Here is an 18,708-nt window from a genome sequence, read left to right on the forward strand (position 1 = left end):
CAACTCTCGGCTCATTGGTTTGTTGTCGGATGATGGGACAGAGAGCGGCTCAGGCAAGACCAGCTGGACTGGCATAGTGTGATCTGCAGCCACCTCAAAAAAGTGTCCGGAGCCTTTTGAATCCCTTCAGCAGACTTTCATGTATCCATTGCGAGTTTGCATTGCCTGTTGGCGTTGGAGTTTGCAACCCGTTTTCTCTCTGGCTCTGCGGCAGATTGAAGCAGCATTGTAAAATGGGTAGAGTGAGCTCGGGTCTAAGGTCTACACAAACTGGTCTACACAAGTCAGCAAAATGGGGCTGTAAATCTGGACTGCACCACTTCAAATTGCCGCTGGGTGGAATCTCTTCCCCTATACAAAAGAAATATACGTCTGGATATGGAAAACGGCATCTAGGATGAAGGGTTCAATTCTAGGTTTAACCCTTATATTGAGGGGGGCAATCTGCTCCTGCAGAGGGTTGCTGAACTACAATTCTCAGATGCCACCCCTACTCCACATCTGTAGTGTGTGTGTGTGTGTTTAAATTTCTAATGTTACAAATCTAGCAATAAGTAGAAGGGAGTGACCGTGATGGTCTCAAATCCTCTGTAGCCTTTATGTAGGTCAGTGCATCTCTGAGCTCAGCTGCTTGTCCAGATTCTACCATTCTTGAACAGGAACAAAGTGCCAGGGCTGCTCATTGGTTACAGATTTATTTATTTTTGGGTGGCCAATTATATTTTGCAAAACCAGTTGGTTTACATATATTTGCATATCGCCCAAATAAACATGCAGCCTAACTATCACCTCGGTGGAAGACACCAGTTTTCAGTGTGCAGGAAGAAAGTGCAATAACTTAAAACTTTTATTAATAAAAGAAGTAATAATATATTCTGCATTCCTCATAATAGTTTTACACACCAGAGCTAAAAGGATTCCAATACACTTATTAGCTGTTATCATAACCAGCGATCTCTGGACGACTATTATACCTTCGTTCTTGATCCCACCTAAGTAGTGATCTTTCCTTGGACATCGCTCGGTGGAGTTTACTTCCAAGTAAGTATGTATAGGATTGCAGTCTTAATTTGATGCCAGCTGTCCAAGAAATTGCTTATAACTGTTCCTAAACCAGATTGGGAAAGCAAGGTCACTATGTTTGGAAAAGCTATTCATGAGATGTCCAAAATCAAACCCATCTCATGTACTGGAGTGTTTTTAAATATATATACAATCATAGAATTGTAGAGTTGGAAGGGACCCTGAGGATCATCTGTGCAGGAATATGCAGCTGCCCCATACAGGGATCAAACCTGCGGTCTTGGCATTATGAGCACCACATTCTACCCAACTGAGCAATCTATTTAACCAAAATCGGCTTTCCTAAAGCGTTAAATCCCATTCCTGGGATGACACTTTCCCCATACGTCTGTCTGTTTGTTTGTTTGTTGAATTTATATACTGCCCTATACCTGTAGGTCTCAGGGCGGTTCACAAAATAAAATCAAAATATAAAACCACAAAATATATAATCAAAATAAAAACAACCCAATAACTCCCTCCCCCCAAAAAAACACATTTTAAATGGGCATTGGATGTCAATCAAATCAAAGAAAGGCCTGGTTAAAAAGGAACGATTTTGCCTGGTGCCTAAAGGTGTATAATGAAGGCACCAGGCGAACTTCCCTGGGGAGATCATTCCACACATGGGGAGCCACTGCATAGAAGGCCCCGTTCTCATGACCTCTCGAGGAGGAGGCACATGAAGGAGGGCCTCAGAAGATGATCTCAGGATCCGGGTCGGTTCATATGGAAAGAGGCGGTCCTTGAGCTATTGCGGTCCTGAGCCGTTTAAGGCTTTATAGGTCAAAACCACCACTCTGAATTGGGCCTGGAAACTAATCGTTAGGAAGTGCAGTCGCACCAGGATCAGCCTTGAACTTAAGGCATTTCACTGTTTGCTTTTCTTCCATCCGCAATTACTCAGCATTCTCTTCTCAATAAACAAATACAAGCCTTTCTGCAGATATTTCCTGCTAGCCCAGAAGTCTGGGAGATAACAGATTAGCTTGGCCATGAGCTTGCTCCCATGTTGAACAGCACATTCCACTGTCCTCATTCCCCCCATAGCCTTGCAGCTTCACCCTATAGCATTCATCCTCCCTTGGCGGGCAGGAGGAGAAGTAAGGGAAGGGAACTGAATCAGGGTCACCACTGAAATGGGGTCGGTCAAGGAAGACTCCCCTCTCTGCTGCTCATGCTGCTCTTCGGGACCCAAATCAAAAGGAAAAATTTGGTACCCTTAACACAGGTTCTCAAGGCTAATATCAAAGCCGCTTGGAAAATAAGAATGGCTCCAAACATGGTTGAAAATTCAACCATGGCTGGGTACACATTACCACTTCCTCTGACTCCAGTGGCACTTCCACCATTCGTGTCGTGTCTGAAGCCAAATACACGTTAGCCGCAATCCATCTGTATCCTGTAGTTTCTTGAGAAATACTGCCGTGTGGTGTTTCCCCCTCGTCTCAAACCAACGCCCACCCCACTGGAAACATAAGCTGAGGTGTGTACACTTGTGAAAGCCACTGCACATTCAGATGACAACTTCATCGAATGGGATACTTTGCTTTGGATGCAGGAAAACAGATCAGGTAACATGCCTCAGGTTAAGACATCCCCACCCTCTCTCTGTAAAAATGCGGACTTGAATCTCAGTGAGGAGAAAGCAACCTCACTGTGTTTTAAGCCACCAATGTGCCCCTAACCCGTGACAGCAACCAGGCTGCGCTCTTTTTATCACACAACACACCTGTTGGCACTTGACTCAGGCATGTGGTGTCAGCTTCAGACATTTTCCCCCCATTCAAGTCAAAAGTGGTGTCCACTGTGTACTTGTGGTGTTCTCCTTTTTAAAAAAAAAGAGGGGGGAACATGCAAAGAGAGGAAGGAAAGAAGTGGCTCATCAGGTATCTGCTACTGGGTGTTCCCTTTTCACATTGGCTCAAGGTAAGGACAGCCCTATGCGCATGCAGGTCCACGAGGTACAGCGGGCACAGCTCCCGAGTCACCCGTCCACGGAACCACTGCTTTTGTTCTTGCGGCTGAGCGGAAAGGCGGACTTGCTCTGCGGCTGCGTCATCTTGCTGGCAAGGTAGACAAAGGGCTCGATGAGGGTCCGGCGGTCGGCGACGGAGATTTCCCACAGTTTCACTTTCTCGGCCTTGGCCCAGTGTTGCGCTGCGTCGTGGTCCACGCGTCTCTGCTCCTGCAAGTCGCACTTGTTGCCTAAGACCACGATGGTGACCTGTCGCAAACGGAACAAAACGACAAGTTTGTGTGAAACAATGAGAAATGCACAGATCTGCACATAAGCAAGGCTGGTGGGCCCTTCCTCCGTCACCAGATTAAGGAAGCAGGATAGAGGGGCAACCAGTTATAGGCAAGTTCCATTCTTGTATAGCCAGTGTGGTATAGTTGTTAAACAGTGTTGGACTAGTACAGGGGTCAGCAAACTTTTTCAGCAGGGGGCCGGTCCACTGTCCCTCAGACCTTGGGGGCCGGACTATGGGGGGGGGGATGAAAGAATTCCTATGCCCCACAAATAACCCAGAGATGCATTTTAAATAAAAGGACACATTCTACTCATGTAAAAACACGCTGATTCCCGGACCATCAGCAGGCCGGATTTAGAAGGCGATTGGACCGGATCCAGCCCCCAGGCCTTAGTTTGCCCACCCATGGGCTAGGACCTGGGAGACCGGGGTTCAAATCTCCTTTGGCCATGAAGCTTGCTGGGTAACCTTGGGCCAATCACTGCCTCTCAGCCTAACCAGCCTCACAGGGTTGTTATGGGGATTAAATGAGGAGGAAGAGAACTGTGTATTATTATTATTATTTATACCCCATCCACGCTGGGTGGCTCCCAACAGAATATTAAAAACACGATAAAACATCAAACCTTAAAAACTTCCCTAAACAGGGCTGCCTTCTAAAAGTCAGATAGTTGCTTATTTCCTTGACGTCTGATGGGAGGGCATTCCACAGGGCGGGTGCCACTACTGAGAAGGCCCTCTGCCTGGTTTCCAACCTCACTTCTCGCAGTGAGGGAGCGGCCAGAAGTCTGTTGGCATTGGACCTCAGTGTCCAGGCTGAATGATGGAGGTGGAGACGCTCCTTCAGGTATACTACGCCATGTACACTACTTTGAGCTCCTTGGAGAAAAGGTGGGGCATAAAGGCAAAAACGAAATAATTTCCTTTATCAATAGTTTGGTCAGGCTCAAAAGCCAAGGGGAGGGAGGCAGTTTCTCCACTTGAGTACAGTGGTGCCTCGCAAGACGAAATTAATTCATTCCGCGAGTTTTGTCGTCTTGCGATTTTTTTCATCTTGCAAAGCACGGTGTCGGGAAAGTTTTGGAAAAGTTTCAAAAATCACCAAAGTCTTTAAAAACCTCAAAAAAGGCTACCACATTGCGTTCTATCAGTTGCTCCTCGAAGTCAAGTCGCAACTGTATTAACAGTGTTAAGAAAAAGGAAACAAACTTGCAAGACGTTTCTGTCTTGCGAAGCAAGCCCATAGGGAAAATCGTCTTGCGAAGCAGCTCAAAAAACAAAAAACCCTTTTCGTCTAGCGAGTTTTTTGTCTTGCGAAGCATTCGTCTTGCGAGGTACCACTGTACTGGTGTTTATGGTAGCAGCTGTGCCTTGAAGCTCTGAAGTTGGTGGGAACGACTCCCAGGGACCTGAGTCAGTGAGCAGGACTGGAAGCCTGGGGTTGTGGAGCAGGAAAGAGTCCGACTGTTTTGTTGCTTGTTCAGCAATAACAACCTAACCTTCCCCTGTCAGGAAAGTACAAGATGTGATCTCAGTTCATGGGACATGATAGCTAGACCTAGCTCAGGGTCAGCTCGAGGTTTTAGTGGCTTTTCTTGGTCAGTCTGGTGCAGTGGGGAGAATACACCCTCTCCTCTAGCTACACCCTTTCCCCCTTTGGCCTTTCTCCTAAATGCATTATCTATGAATGCTCATAGCAAGATGACTCTAGAGCAAAGTTTCCCAAACTTGGGTTTTTTTGGACTACAGTTCCCATCATCCCTGACCACTGGTCCTGCTAGCAAGGGAAGATTTGTAGTCCGAAAACAGCTGGAGACACACGTTTAGGAAACCCTGCTCTAGAGTAAAACAGGGTTTAAGGAAATTATGACGAGCTAAACAGAGGTTAAAAATACCCCATGTGCAAGTCACCAGAAAAAGTTTCTTTTAATGCCCTTTTACAATCAATCATAAATAACCCTTCAAAACTCTTGTTGCCTTTGGTGCCAAGTAGGTTTAAGTACACCTTAAGAGACATGGGTGGCACTGTGGTCTAAACCACTGAATCTCTTGCGCTTGCCGATCAGAGAGTCGGTGGTTCAAATCCCCACAACACTTACCGTACTGTTTTTCACTGCTGTTCATATTTCTAACCCTACTTGGAAATTTATTAGTTTATTGTATCTCTTTAAATCCTCCCCCAAAACTCCCACTCTTCCCATATCCTTCTCTCATTTTGGACCCTTATTCTCACTGACATAGTTGCAAGTTCCATATATTTAATCAAGCAATATCGCCATTGTTCTTTGGTTGGGAGTTTTTTGACCTTCCATTCTTGAGCATATAATATTCTAACCGCTAGCAGTGAGAAGCCATTTTTAAATGTCCCCTGGGGCAGAAGTTAGAGTCCCCACAGAACAACAAATGAAGAAGATTTTTAGTGGAACGGACTCTCAAGAGACGTGGTGGACTCTTCTTCCTCGGAAGTTTTTAAGCAGAAGTTGGACGACCCTCTGTCATATATGATTTAGGTGAGATTTCTGCACTAGATGACTATTGGGGTACCTTCCAGCTGTACAATTCTATGATTCTTAAGCTGAATTCTTCTACCAGACTGCCATTCACTCGTGTGATTTGATTACAAGTTTTACAGTGCAGAAGGATTTCTTAAGAGCTAAAATGTCAAAACTCAAAATAAGAGGGCAAATACTGTCTATTTTGCAGAGTGAGGGGGTGAGGAAACACCAGTATTTTTTTGCCCTTTTAGCTACTGCTTACAAGCTAAACATACAGGCTCTGCTGGCTATTACATGTAATTATTACACATTTTTCTCTGGCAATTGCATTCAAATCAGTTCAAGGTTTCATCATGTTTTTCAAAAGGCACTGTGGCTGAAAGCTTTTTGATGCAAGTTTAAAAGTGCTTATTGGTTTTCCCCTCACGTGTTAGTTTATGGCCCTCAAACACAGCTGTTATTGTTTTTGCAGGCCTTGACCCAAATATTCCCAAAGCTTGCCCGACCTGAGAGACTAGCCAGACCTGAGCCCCAGAGTGCATTCTTCGCTCCTCTCCTCAGCAACAGTCCTCATGTTTTTCCATGACTCACTTTAAATCGAGCCGCGACCTTGTAGCGGGAACTGACCCGTCAGTTGAAGACAGGCCCTTTACAGCATGCAAGAGAATCTGTGGCATCTCTTCCACACCGTATAGTTAAAGCACATGACCTCTCATGCCCCTCACAGAGCTATAATTACCAGAACCCTTAACAAATTACTGTTCCCAGGATGCTTTGTGGGGAAATCACATGCTTTAAATATGCTTTAAATCATGGGTAGGCAAACTAAGACCCAATCGCCATCTAAATTCGGCCTGTGGACGGTCCGGGAATCAGCGTGTTTTTACATGAGTAGAATGTGTCCTTTTGTTTAAAATGCATTTCTGGGTTATTTGTAAAGGTAAAGGGACCTATGACCATTTGGTCCAGTCGTGGCCGACTCTGGGGTGCAGCACTCATCTCGCTTTATTGGCCGAGGGATCCGGCGTACAGCTTCAGGGTCATGTGGCCAGCAGGACTAAGCCGCTTCTGGCAAACCAGAGCAACGCACGGAAACGCTGTTTACCTTCCCACCGGAGCGGTACCTATTTATCTACTTGCACTTTGACGTGCTTTCGAACTGCTAGGTTGGCAGGAGCAGGGACCGAGCAACGGGAGCTCACCCCATCGCGGGGATTCGAGCCGCCAACCCTCTGATTGGCAAGTCCTAGGCTCTGTGGTTTAACCCGCAGCGCCACCCATGTCCCTGGGTTATTTGTAGGGCATAGGAATTCATTCATTTCCCCGCCCTTCCCAAAATATAGTCTTGCCCCCCACAAGGTCTGAGGGACAGTGGACCAGCCCCCTGCTGGAAAAGTTTGCTGACCTCTGGTTTAAATATATGATGTACAGGCAAGCGCATTTGAGATTGAGGGGGCCACGGCTGTGTGACGTAAGCACGCCATGTGCACACTTCATGGTGCGTACTGACATGTCATGGCTTACGCACACGGCGCAAGCACGTCCCACAGAGTGTGAATGCATGGCTGCTGTGGAATTTTGAGGCGGCCTGGTCCCCTCCTTGAAAATTGTGAGGGAGCCTTGCCCTCCCCTAGATTGCGCCCCATGACCATGTGATGCTAATCTGTAAAGCGTTGGAGGAAAGGAAGTTCAAAAACTCAGGTGGCCTCTGTGGCCCGGAGTGCCTTCCAACAGCTTCGGCTGGTGGCCCAGCTACGCCCCTATCTAGACAGGGATAGTACTGTTGTACTCAAGTTTAGATTACTGCAATGTGTTATACGTGGGGCTGCCTCTGAAGACAGTTCAGAAACTTCAGCTAGTGCAGAATTCAGTGGCCAGGTTGCTCACCGGAACAAGATGGTTTGAGCATATTACATCGATCCTGGTCCAACAGCACAGGCTACCAATTAGTTTCTGGGCCCAATTCAAAGTGCTGGTTTTGACCTAGAAAGCCTTAAGCGGCTCAGAACTGCAATACCTCAAGGACCGCCTCTTTCCATATAAACCTACCTAGACCCTGAGATCATCTTCCAAGGCCCTCCTTCGTGTGCCGCCTCCTCGAGAGGTGCGGAGGGTGGCAACACGAGAACAGGGCCTTCTCTGCAGTGGCTCCCCATCTGTGGAATGCTCTCCCCAAGGCGCCTTCATTATACACCTTTAGGCGCCAGGCAAAAACGTTCCTTTTTAACCAGGCCTTTGGTTGATCTGATTGACATCCTATACCCTTTTAAAATGTGGCTCTTTTTTGTGTGTGGGGGGGAGGTTATTGGATTATTGTTTTCCTTTCGATTTTATATATTGTGATCTTTTCTGTGAACCGCCCTGAGACCTCCGGGTACAGTGGTGCCTCGGGTTACAAACACCTCGGGTAACAAACACTTCGGGTTGCAGACTCCGCTAACCTGGAAGTAGTACCTCAGGTTAAGAACTTTACTCCAGGATGAGAAAAGAAATCATGCGGCGGCAGCAGCAGCAGCAGGAGGCCCCCTCCCCCATTAGCTAAAGTGGTACCTCGGGTTAAGAACGGTTTCAGGTTAAGAACGGACCTCCGGAACGAATTAAGTTCGTAACCAGAGGTACCACAGTATATAAATTCAATAAATAAATATATAATAAAAGCCAGAGATCTCTAGACCAGGAGTGGCGACATTATGGCTGTCAAAGGGACTCTGTTATCCCACTGCACTGGCCATCTTGAATGGGGCTGATGGGAGTCCAACTGCACCTGGAGGGCCACAGGTTGCCCACCTCCCACTTGAGGACCCCCACACACACACCTTTCAGTGTAAGCGCACCAACCTCCTTTTTATCCTTGCTCTTGTCGATCTCCTTCTTCAGAATCTCCACCCTCTTGAAGGACTCCTTGCTGTCAATGCTGTAAACCAGCACGTATCCATCGGTGCAGGAGAAGCAATGCTTGGGCAATTCCAGCCCATCCCTCAAGCCTCGGGTGTCGTAGAAGCGCACTAGCTCCCGCACCCCCCGGTCCGTCTCGATGGAGCCCACATAAATGTCCTCTTGGGTTTCGATCATCTCTGAACCTGCACACAGCCAACCGAGGGACAGAGGGCAGCAATTACTGGACACGCAGAAATTATCGGGAGTGTTTTCTTGGAAGGAGTCGTTCTCTCCGTACTCGCAGCAGCCAGGAGCAGTGCTTTTGTTAGGCCAACCAGAACAAAATAACACGCAAACTCTTGAGTTCTCCAGAACTCTTCCATCAGGTAAACTAGGAGTTCTGGAGAACTCAAAATCTTGTGTGATATTTCGGCAGTTGGCCTAATAAACGTACTACCCTACTATGGATTTAGGGTTTTATTTACAAATTGAAAATATCATACACATGTTCACAAAATATTGTGTAATTACCGTATTTTTCCGTGTATAAGACTAAGGGGTTTTTTTTTAACCAAAAAAAATAGGTTTAAAATTGTGGCTCGCCTTATACACGGGTAGTGCTGAGGGGTGTTTTCTTAATTTGGAGTCCCCCAAAATAGGGGGTGTCTTATACATGGGGGCGTCTTATACACAGAAAAATACGGCATACACAATATTTACCTTATGCTTTGCATAATTTTAAAAATACATATAAATAATGTAATTCATTTAAATACAGTTATTTGCACCCTGCGAAGCTTAAAGATGAGAGAGAAGAGCCTATTCATATCTAATTGATAATTTTCCCTCCTTTATAGCAATTATTTTATAATTATTCCAAATCTAGGAACCCCCACTTCCTTTCTTGACATACCAAGTTACTAAATTCCACCTGATCATTATTTCCATACAATGCTCCTTTCTTTCATTTTTCTTATGGGCCAACACCATTACCTTTACTTTGTACAGTAGCCAGAGAATCTTTTGCTAACTCCCTGGCCACCCAAAAAAGCAAATGTCTCTGCAGTTGCGATCAGCAATGGAAGAAATATTCCATTAGTGCCTGTGAATAATTTCCTCCAAATGCAAATCTCAGTTCTAGAAGAGGGATATTCCATATGGAAAAGGTTACATGCTCTCTCCACTCCTGATCTGGCAACTACTAGCCCTACTAAGCTAATGGAATTTGCCTTTAAAAACAAAACAGCCACTTTGTACTGAAGGCAAAGATGCATTTAATGTCATATTCACTTTGGCCCTAAATAACTGAAGCAAAGTGCCATTGGTGCATCTCTATGCCAGGAAAAAGCAGCACCTGTTGGATTTCTGCCTGCCATGCAGCTGTTAAACACAATTGGACCTGTGCTGGGGGCAGGGAGAACCAACTCTTGGTCTGACTGATTGCCATACTTAGTGTCAGGGACCAGGGCTGTGTCCACACTCCGATTTGCCCTGCATCGGGTCTGTTCCCACCACTGCTTTGGAAAGCAGTGCAAACATTATAGTATACACTATCCATATGTGTTCTCTAATTTCTTAGGAAATACTGCATTTTTGTGTGTTTTCCCCTCAAACCAGCTCCAACCTGAATTAAGAAAAAGAACGACCTAGGGCTTATCCACACTTACAGTGGTACCTCGGGTTAAGTACTTAATTCGTTCTGGAGGTCCATTCTTAACCTGAAACTGTACTTAACCTGAAGCACCACTTTAGCTAACGGGGCCTCCTGCTGCTGCCGTGCTGCCGGAGCACGATTTCTGTTCTCATCCTGAAGCAAAATTCTTAACCCGAGGTACTATTTCTGGGTTAGTGGAGTCTGTAACCTGAAGCATATGTAACCTGAAGCGTATGTAACCCGAGGTACCACTGTACTTTTTGCCCTGCTCTTTCCAGGCAGAAGTCTGTGATTTAAAGATCTGTCTCCAAGCACCCCAGGGTTATTTTGCTCCAAGCATTCCTTGCGAAAACCGCTCCTTAAAGCTGAATCAGAGCAAATGTCAGTTTGGGTTTTCTGCGGATTGCTGTTTGCTCCGATTGAGCTTTAAAGAGCGAGTTTTTGTGGGGAAAGCTCTGGAGCAAAAAGGAAAAGAAAGGATGCTCAGACACAGAGCTTTTAATTGCCTGGAAAGATCGGAGGAAAAGTAAATGTGGATAAGCCCCTAGCTGCCCTTTAAGTCAGTAACTTGGGAAGACAGGCGAACTAATGCCAGTGTACTGAAGAAGCAAAGATCACCAGTGTTGAAGCAACGATTCTTCAACATCAACTTTGTTGGACTGGTCATGTTGTGTGGATGCCTGATTATTGTCTTCCAAAGCAACTACTCTGTTCCAAACTTAAAAATGGAAAGCGTAATGCTGGTGGTCAACAAAAGAGGTTTAAAGACTGCCTCAGGGCAAATCTAAAAAAAATGTAGTATAAACACCAACAATTGGGAAACACTTGCCTGCGAGCGCTCCAACTGGAGAGCAGCCTTTACCAAAGGTGTCATGGGCTTTGAAGACGCTTAAACGCAGGACGCAAGGGAGAAACGTGCTAAGAGGAAGGCACGCTTGGCAAATCTACACCGTGATCAACTCCTGCCCGGAAACCAATGTCCCCACTGCAGAAGGACGTGTGGATCCAGAATTGGCCTCCACAGTTACTTACAGACTCATTGTGAAAACCGTGTTTATGGAAGACAATCTGACTCGGCTACAAATGATCGCCAAAGAAGAAGAATGCAGCCTGAGTGCAATTGCTATGCAGCCCAAGGTTTCTGTCTTCTGCAGTATTTGGTTTGCCCCATATTCCTGACTGGTTGAGACAGATTTGCCTGTTGTGTAAGACTCCATAGCTGCCTCACCTGTCTGCAGTTTTTCTGCCAGCAGCACTCTACTCTTTCCACATTTTTCTTGACACTCTGTCTCTATGGGGTTTTTTTGTTTGTTTTTGTCTCCAGAATTCAATTTTGTCAGCCGACCAGCCTTTCGGCCCTTTACCCACCCTCAGTATAGACTCCAGGATTTGGGGGATGGGTTGGGAGCTCTCAACAACAGTATCCTTTGTGGGGGCCCTTAACCTGAAAGAGGTGGGGTTTGCCAACTGAGAATGATCTTATGCTGCATTTGATCTTCTTAGGTGCTCTCTACAAAGTGGAAATGGTAATACTGCTAGGGTAACGAGCCTTGGCCCCTAGCAAACACCCAACTGTCTGTGTTCTCCTGCCTGCCTACCTAACACCCCATCGAATTCCCCCTCTCCCTGGGTTCCGTGTAACCCAGTCAAACTGAACTTCCACTTTGCTCACGATTCTGCACTGCATGTTAACTTTCTGGTGGCTATATATTTAATTCTTCAAGCTGCATCGCTAGGCAGTGTGCAGAGAATCAAAAATAATTATTAACCCCTTATAAACAAAACAGAGTGAACGGCACTTAACAAAAGAACTAACCAGCTGAGCTGTGGGTCAGACAGAAGAGGTGGGATTCTGCACCCTCTCCAGATGACCCGCCAATGAGAGAGAGAGGGACATTCATTCTGGAGCTACAGAGTAACTGATAGAAACACTTTACTTCTTGCTGCAACCTTTTTGTGAATCAGGGCCTGAGAAGAACATTGGAGCTGAGGCCAAAGGGTGGTAAAACAGGTGACACACCCCAAGAAACATGGGACTGAGGCTAGGATATTTTCTCCCTGGCCACTTGGAATCACCCCCAATGATGTGCAGGATATACATAGGCAAGCAACAGACGCTTTTTAATTTTCGCAGTGGCTCTGTACAGTAAATTAGCCTTAAAAAATGATTTAGGCTTGAACAAGCAGGATAGTCATACCCTCTAACATTTCTCTGATGAAAATGGGGAAATGGGACGTATTATTATTATTATTATTATTATTATTATTATTATTATTATTACCCCACCCATCTCTGAGTGGTGTCCAACATATATAAAAACATAATTAAACTTTAAACAAAAACTTCCCTATACAGGGCTGCCTTCAGATGTCTTCTAAAGGCTGTATAGTTCCTTATCTCCATACCCTCCAACATTTCTCCAGTGAAAACAGGGACGTCCTACCATACCCTCCAATATTTCTCTGATGAAAATAGGGATGTCCTAAGGAAATGCAGGACATTCCAGGATCAACTCAGAAACCGGGGCGGCTTCTGTAAATCCAGGACTGTCCCCAGAAAATAGGGACACTTGGAGAGGGTCTGAATTAGCCTTAAAAACCGGTTTAGGCCTGAACAAGCAAGGCTAGTGAGCTGTGCCCAGCTGAAAGCCAACACTCACCGACTACATGGTTCCCATAGAGGAGCTGCTCCAGGATAGAGGTCTTCCCAACGGACGCTTGCCCACATACTACCACTTTGCAGCTCTTCCCCATCTTCTGGTCGGTGGGGGGAGAGGAAGAATGCAAGAAGCTGCAAATGGAAGGCATGCGGTGAAAACATACATACGCATACAAACACCCACACATCTCTGTGTGGGCGCAGGAGCAAAGGAAGCACCAAAGGACATCAGTCTGTCTAGCTCTGTATGGTCTATGCGGACTGGCAGAGGCTTTCCAAGGTTTAAGGCAGGAGTCTGTCCCCAGCCATACCAAGAGGAGCAGGGGTCTGAACCTGGGATCAACTGCATGCAGAACAAACACTCTGTTGCTGAGCTATGTGCCTGAGGCTGTTTTTTGGAGTTTCAGGGAGGGACTTCCAGCAGAACAGCCAGGCTGCCTGGAGCCCAGGTTTGTACCAACAAATTGGGGGAAAGGGCGTGAGCAGGAATGCAAGCGGCCCTAAAAGGATCAGTCGTCTAGGGAAAGACACACTGCAAGGTCCAGCAGTCTTGCTTTCGACTGACCCCTGTCAGTAGCTCTAGAAACTTATCTCCAGCTCTGCGAATCCGATTCACACATTTTATTATTTGAGGAATGTATCGTTCCAATGCTGCGATGTATCAAATGTTATCCTGCAATCTGATTTAATCATGTCCATGCATTTATTTATTTTTTTAAAAAAATATTTAACAGTTTCAACATAACAATTTATCAATCCAGGCATTCAATTACATTATTTTTTCCCTTCCCCTCCCCTATCCCTCCCTCTCCCACCCAGGACTTCCCTCAGCTCCCCTCTCTGGTTTCTTTGCACATATTATTCTCTGCATATTATAAAATTGTACATATCCTTGCCTTGTCTATCATATATTCAACTAATAAACTTGTGGGTGTTTATTCAAAACCTGCTAAGGAGTCCAAGTCATGCGTTTCTTGCCCATTGCAAGCATTGCACAGAAAAGAAAAGTTTTCATTGTTGTTGCAAAAAGGTCGCTGTTTTCATCTTGCATACATTTTCTACGTCACATAGAAGTGTCAAATTTCACTAGACTTTTGCCCCACTATTCCTAATCCTTTTTACTCCGTGCCCAGCATAGGATTCACCTTGCATCGAAGTAGGCTCTGATTCACAAAAGGTTATGCCAACAACTAATGCATTCCTCTTCAAGGCACTGCCAGACTCTTTTCCTTGTGCATCATACAGGTGGACAGTGGAATTTGCTGCCAAGGAGTGTGGTGGAGTCTCCTTCTTTGGAGGTCTTTAAGCAGACGCTTGACAACCATATGTCAGGAGTGCTCTGATGGTGTTTCCTGCTTGACAGGGGGTTGGACTCGATGGCCCTTGTGGTCTCTTCCAACTCTATGATTCTATGATTCTAGGTATGCTAACCAGAAAGCCTGGACTGGTGGCTGTTCCCTGTTGGGCCTGTGCACAGGTTTGCTGTCACATAAACGAGTGGCATAAACCCTTGGTATGACGTGAGCATGCAATTCCACACTGATCATGCTTTTCTAAATGGTGCATCCTGTTTTGAGAGCTTCATCTGAGAAAGTTCGGCTGATCCTGACCGGCTGATCAGTGCACACCTGCATGGGGCTATATAGACTTACCTTCCCAAGGCACTTGACCCTTTGTTTCGTTACTTTCTGCCTTCAGCTTCAGCCTGGAGAGGAACTGAGGGCCAACAAGTCAGCGGAGCTAGGAGAAGTGGCAGAAAAAGAAGAATGCAGCCCACAGCTCCATCTAGGGTTGCTTGTGAAATGTTGCTTTTGCTATGCTCTGTAATTGTCAAGGGATCTTCAGATGCAGAACACTTAAGACAGCAGCATAAATTGCACAGTGCGGAAGAGTTTTATAGTGCACAGTGTGCATTTCTGTGGGATGGGGGAAATGGTGGAATACTACAACAAAGAGAATGGTTATGTGCTGTATGTAATGTGGGTATGTATGTATGTATGTATGTATGTATGCTGTATGTAATGGTTATGTGCATCTGTATGTAATTTTTTCACAATTAGCTTATGAATTCTCTGCCACAAGGTGGATAGCCACTGGCTGCTTTCCCCTGGGAAAACCTGCTGTTAATAATAATAATAATAATAATAATAATAATAATAATAATAATAATAATAAATTATTTATATCCTGCCCTCCCCAGCCGAAGCTGGGCTCAGAGCGGTTAACAACAATAAAAGTAACACAGCATTCTAAAATCAATTCATTTTAAAATCAATTCAAAATCAAATTAATGGCAACCATTGGGCTAGAGTTCTGTGAGGATTGCCAAAGGAGGGGGTCAGACTGTGCCTTGGCCAAAGGCCTGGTGGAACAGCTCTATCTTGCAGGCCCTGTGGAAAGATGTCAAGTCCCGCAGGGCCCTAGTCTCTTGTGACAGAGCGTTCCACCAGATCGGAGCCACTGATGGGAGTTGGATCGGATTTACCACTGAATCAGAACAAACAAGAATGGTGGGGTAACCTAAAAACCTCTTGGACCCATGCTTTCTAGGCACAGCACAAGAGGAAGTGTGGGCAAGCCCTAAGATGACTAAAAATACATTAGTCGAGAAGGATAGGTTTATTAACAACCATTAGCCATAAAAAGCCACCATTAATAATGCTAGCTAAAGGAAAATCTAGTGTTCTGAAGCTATATAGCAGGGATGAAGAACCTGCAGCAGCCAGCCACTTTTTGGGACTACAGCTCCCATCATCCCTGACCATTGACCATGCTGGTTGGGGCTGATGGGAGTTGGAATCCAACAGCATCTGGACAGGCCGCAGGTTCCGATTAAAGCTTTGAGTGGACCAGATGTTGGAAATGAGGGCTATAGGAAAGTTATCACTGCCCATATGGTGTGTTTCTGGTGTGTTTCTCAGGGTGACCAAATATATTTATATAAAATGTTAGTTATGTTCTTTTACATAGGGTTTTCCCCCCTTTAAAGTGATGAATCCAGCTGAGTTCAACGAAACTCCTTCCTAAACAGGCATAATTAAGGACTGAGGGAACCCAATCCCAGCAACAAGCCCCAGTAAGTACAGGCCAGCCTCAGATTTTGTTTTTTTCTTGTTTAAATTGTCCTTTTATTGATTTTGTAAAATTAAAAAAAAATGCAGACTTACAAACTTGGTTGTATGTGAACATATAGCAATAAAGTAAAACAGTTGCAACAATTATCATTTTTTACTTGTGGACTGACATGGAGCATCATATTATGATGTATAACAACTTGATAATAAATAAAATAATAATAATAATAATAATAATAATAATAATAATAATAATAATAATAATAATAATAATAATATGCAACCCATCTGGTTGGGTTGCCCCAGCCACTCTGGGCGTCTCCCAACACGCATAAAAACATAATGAAACGTCAAACATTAAAAATTTCCGGATACAGATCAGATTTGGATTGGTGAGCACGGGCAAATAATAATTACCCATCTTTTGAGTCCCTTTTATGCTTATTACTCTCACGGGTCGAGGGGGCTCCTCCCGCCACACAGGGGGGGAAAAGAGGAGCCGGGGTTCCCTCTTGGCGGACTCCAATCCTTCCACTCCTTGTTCAGCCAAGCCGGAAGTGGGCGTTCTACCCGCCACGACTCGTTCTTCGGAAGTGGACGTGTGAGCTTCCGTTCCCGTCCTCCTTTCGCTCTCGCTCTCCCGCTCTCTCTCTCTCCCTTTTCTCTCTCCCTTCCCGGCTCGCCGGCCGTTGATCGCCTGCAACAAGGAAGCCAAGATGGCGGCGGCGGGAGGAGGCGAGTGCGACGTGATCATGACGCCCGCGGCGGCGAACCTGGTGGCGCCTTCTCACCCTGAGGGGCCGGCGATGTTGAGCGACGAGGACGAGGACGCGGGGACGCGCAGGTAAGGGCCTCCGCCCGAGGGCCCCCTCCAGGCACACTCCCCACACGGGGGGGGGGAGACCCATGGAGGGGGGAGGGGCTGCCTCAGTGTGCGGGTGGGGGAGGGGAGAAGGCGGCGAGGGGCGGGGCTTGCACTGCAGGTGAGGGAGGGGGAAGTAAGTGGGGGTTGGGGGGTGCGCGCGAGAGAGAGGTGCATTGTCGTCAGCTGTGCCCCCAAAGGACCGTAGGATAAAGCCAATTAATTGTGTGTATTCCCTGTAGGTGTCGCTGGCCTACAACTCACATCATCCCTAGATGGCCAGGGGGGTGATGGGAGCTGTAGTCCATCAACCTCCTGGGGGGTGGGAAAGGTTGAGAGAGGCTGGTCTGTGTAGACCCGTGTGCTGCTTCTGAAATGCCAGGTGCTGGGAGGGTGAGTCATGGGAGGGGGGCTACCCCTCAAGAGTCTGCCTTGCAAGGAGAAAGGTCCCCAGTTCAGTCCCCGCTGGCAACTCCAGGTTGGGCTGGGGAGAGGCTTCCTAGGCTGAAACCCCGGAGAAATGCTGCCAGCCAGTGTAGGCAGTACTGAGCAGCGGTTCTGACTTGGTATAAGGCAGCTTACTATGTTCCTGGAAGGTTCCTCCTTTAATTCTCCACTTATTAGGCTTCGTAGAAGCCTCTTAACTGCACACCGTTAGGAATAGCATATTGTGCAAGAGGGGTCCTTGGTCCCATACAGTACAGTGGTACCTCGGGTTACATATGCTTCAGGTTACAGACTCCGCTAACCCACTTTGCTTCAGGATGAGAACAGAAATCGTGTTCTGGCGGTGCGGCAGCAGCAAGGAGGCCCCATTAGCTAATGTGGTGCTTCAGGTTCAGAACAGTTTCAGGTTAAGAACAGACTTCCAGAACGAATTAAGTCCTTAACCCGAGGTACCACTGTGTTTGAGGTTTTAAAGTGTCTATGTGTGAGGGTTTAGCAGTAGGATTTAGTCCCCAAAAGAGCCCAAGGCTCAGCCCAGGAGTCTTCATCCCCTTTTGAGCCTGATGTGTGCGCTTAAGGCAGAGTTCAATGGGCCTTGTTCCCTAATGCTGCAGTTCTAAGTGTATTTAGGATTACGTTACTATTTATCAAAGTCCTTGAAGTGCTTCACAAGCCAGGGATCCTTGGCATATGACCCAGTATTGCCGTAGTGTAACTGTATTTGTTTGGTTCATTTTTATTTGTTAACTTTATTTCCCACCTTTCCACAAAATGGTGCTCAAGGCAGCTAATGGTGCTCATAGTGGGTAAAAATTTGAGAAGGTTGGGGTTAGGGATTGTGGTGGCGTACACATCATATGCTTAAAACACATACACACCGCTGCAGCTGTAAAGAATCCAGGGGACTGAAGGGTGGTGGGAATTGTAGTTCTGTTAGGGGTAAACTACAGTTCCCAAGATTCTTTGGGAGAAGGCATGTGCTTTTGACAGTGTGATGAGTGGAGCATGGGGTGCCCTCTCGGGTTGGGGATGGATCAAAGCTGTTCTTCCAATGGGAAGTTGCCATACAGCTTCTATAAATGGGGATGAATACCATATTGGTGTTTCTGGTTGGTTTGTATCAGTTCACTTATTGCAGAGAACTAATTGGAGCTCCAGTTTGAAATATTTGGTGGGACACTGCATTTCCCCATCTTGTGGATAAAAGTTGCAAGTCTGGTGTTAAGTGGAAGCAATCAATTGTTTTACGAAAGTGACTAGAAGACTGCTTCAATAGAAATGAGGGTTTAACCTTCCACTCGTTTCTCACTTATAAGCCTGGTT

The 18,708-nt window shown here is 46.1% G+C and overlaps 2 protein-coding genes and 1 long non-coding RNA gene across 4 annotated transcripts in view; 1 reads left to right on the top strand and 2 right to left on the bottom strand.

Moving 5' to 3' along the window:
- The window catches only part of LOC308571476, a 379,389-nt gene that overhangs the window by 198,712 nt on the left and 161,969 nt on the right, over nucleotides 1-18,708 (bottom strand). The gene's annotated exons all lie outside the window — the stretch shown is intronic.
- NKIRAS2 (NFKB inhibitor interacting Ras like 2) lies at nucleotides 683-14,758 on the bottom strand. Of its 2 annotated transcripts, none has more exons than XM_081166950.1 (4): nucleotides 14,655-14,758; nucleotides 13,004-13,134; nucleotides 8,651-8,892; nucleotides 683-3,289 (listed from the first exon to the last, which is right to left on the bottom strand). In XM_081166950.1, exons 2-4 carry the CDS (start codon nucleotides 13,095-13,097, stop codon nucleotides 3,050-3,052), a joined length of 576 nt encoding a protein of 191 aa, XP_081023076.1. In that variant the 5' UTR covers nucleotides 13,098-13,134; nucleotides 14,655-14,758; the 3' UTR covers nucleotides 683-3,049. The 2 variants fall into 2 exon arrangements, with proteins under 2 accessions (XP_081023076.1, XP_081023077.1); XM_081166951.1 differs by lacking the exon at nucleotides 14,655-14,758 and adding an exon at nucleotides 14,148-14,238.
- DNAJC7 (DnaJ heat shock protein family (Hsp40) member C7) overlaps nucleotides 16,651-18,708 on the top strand; it is a 37,053-nt gene continuing 34,995 nt past the window's right edge. The window contains exon 1 of the mRNA XM_081166537.1: nucleotides 16,651-16,920. Coding sequence (XP_081022663.1) covers nucleotides 16,793-16,920 — 128 coding nt within the window. The 5' untranslated portion in view covers nucleotides 16,651-16,792. The remainder of the gene's footprint in view (nucleotides 16,921-18,708) is intronic.

The sequence above is a fragment of the Podarcis bocagei genome (assembly GCF_964188305.1).
Source record: "Podarcis bocagei genome assembly, chromosome: 13".
Taxonomy (NCBI): Eukaryota; Metazoa; Chordata; class Lepidosauria; order Squamata; family Lacertidae; genus Podarcis; species Podarcis bocagei.

Coding starts and splice junctions, on each gene's coding strand:
- NKIRAS2 (XM_081166950.1), bottom strand. CDS start 13,097: ATGGGGAAGAGCTGCAAAGTGGTAGTATGTGGGCAAGCGTCCGTTGGG. Junction 8,893..13,003: donor CTATGGGAACCATGTAGTCG/GTGAGTGTTGGC, acceptor GGCTGTGTGCAG/GTTCAGAGATGATCGAAACC. Junction 3,290..8,650: donor AGAGCAAGGATAAAAAGGAG/GTTGGTGCGCTT, acceptor CGTTTGCGACAG/GTCACCATCGTGGTCTTAGG.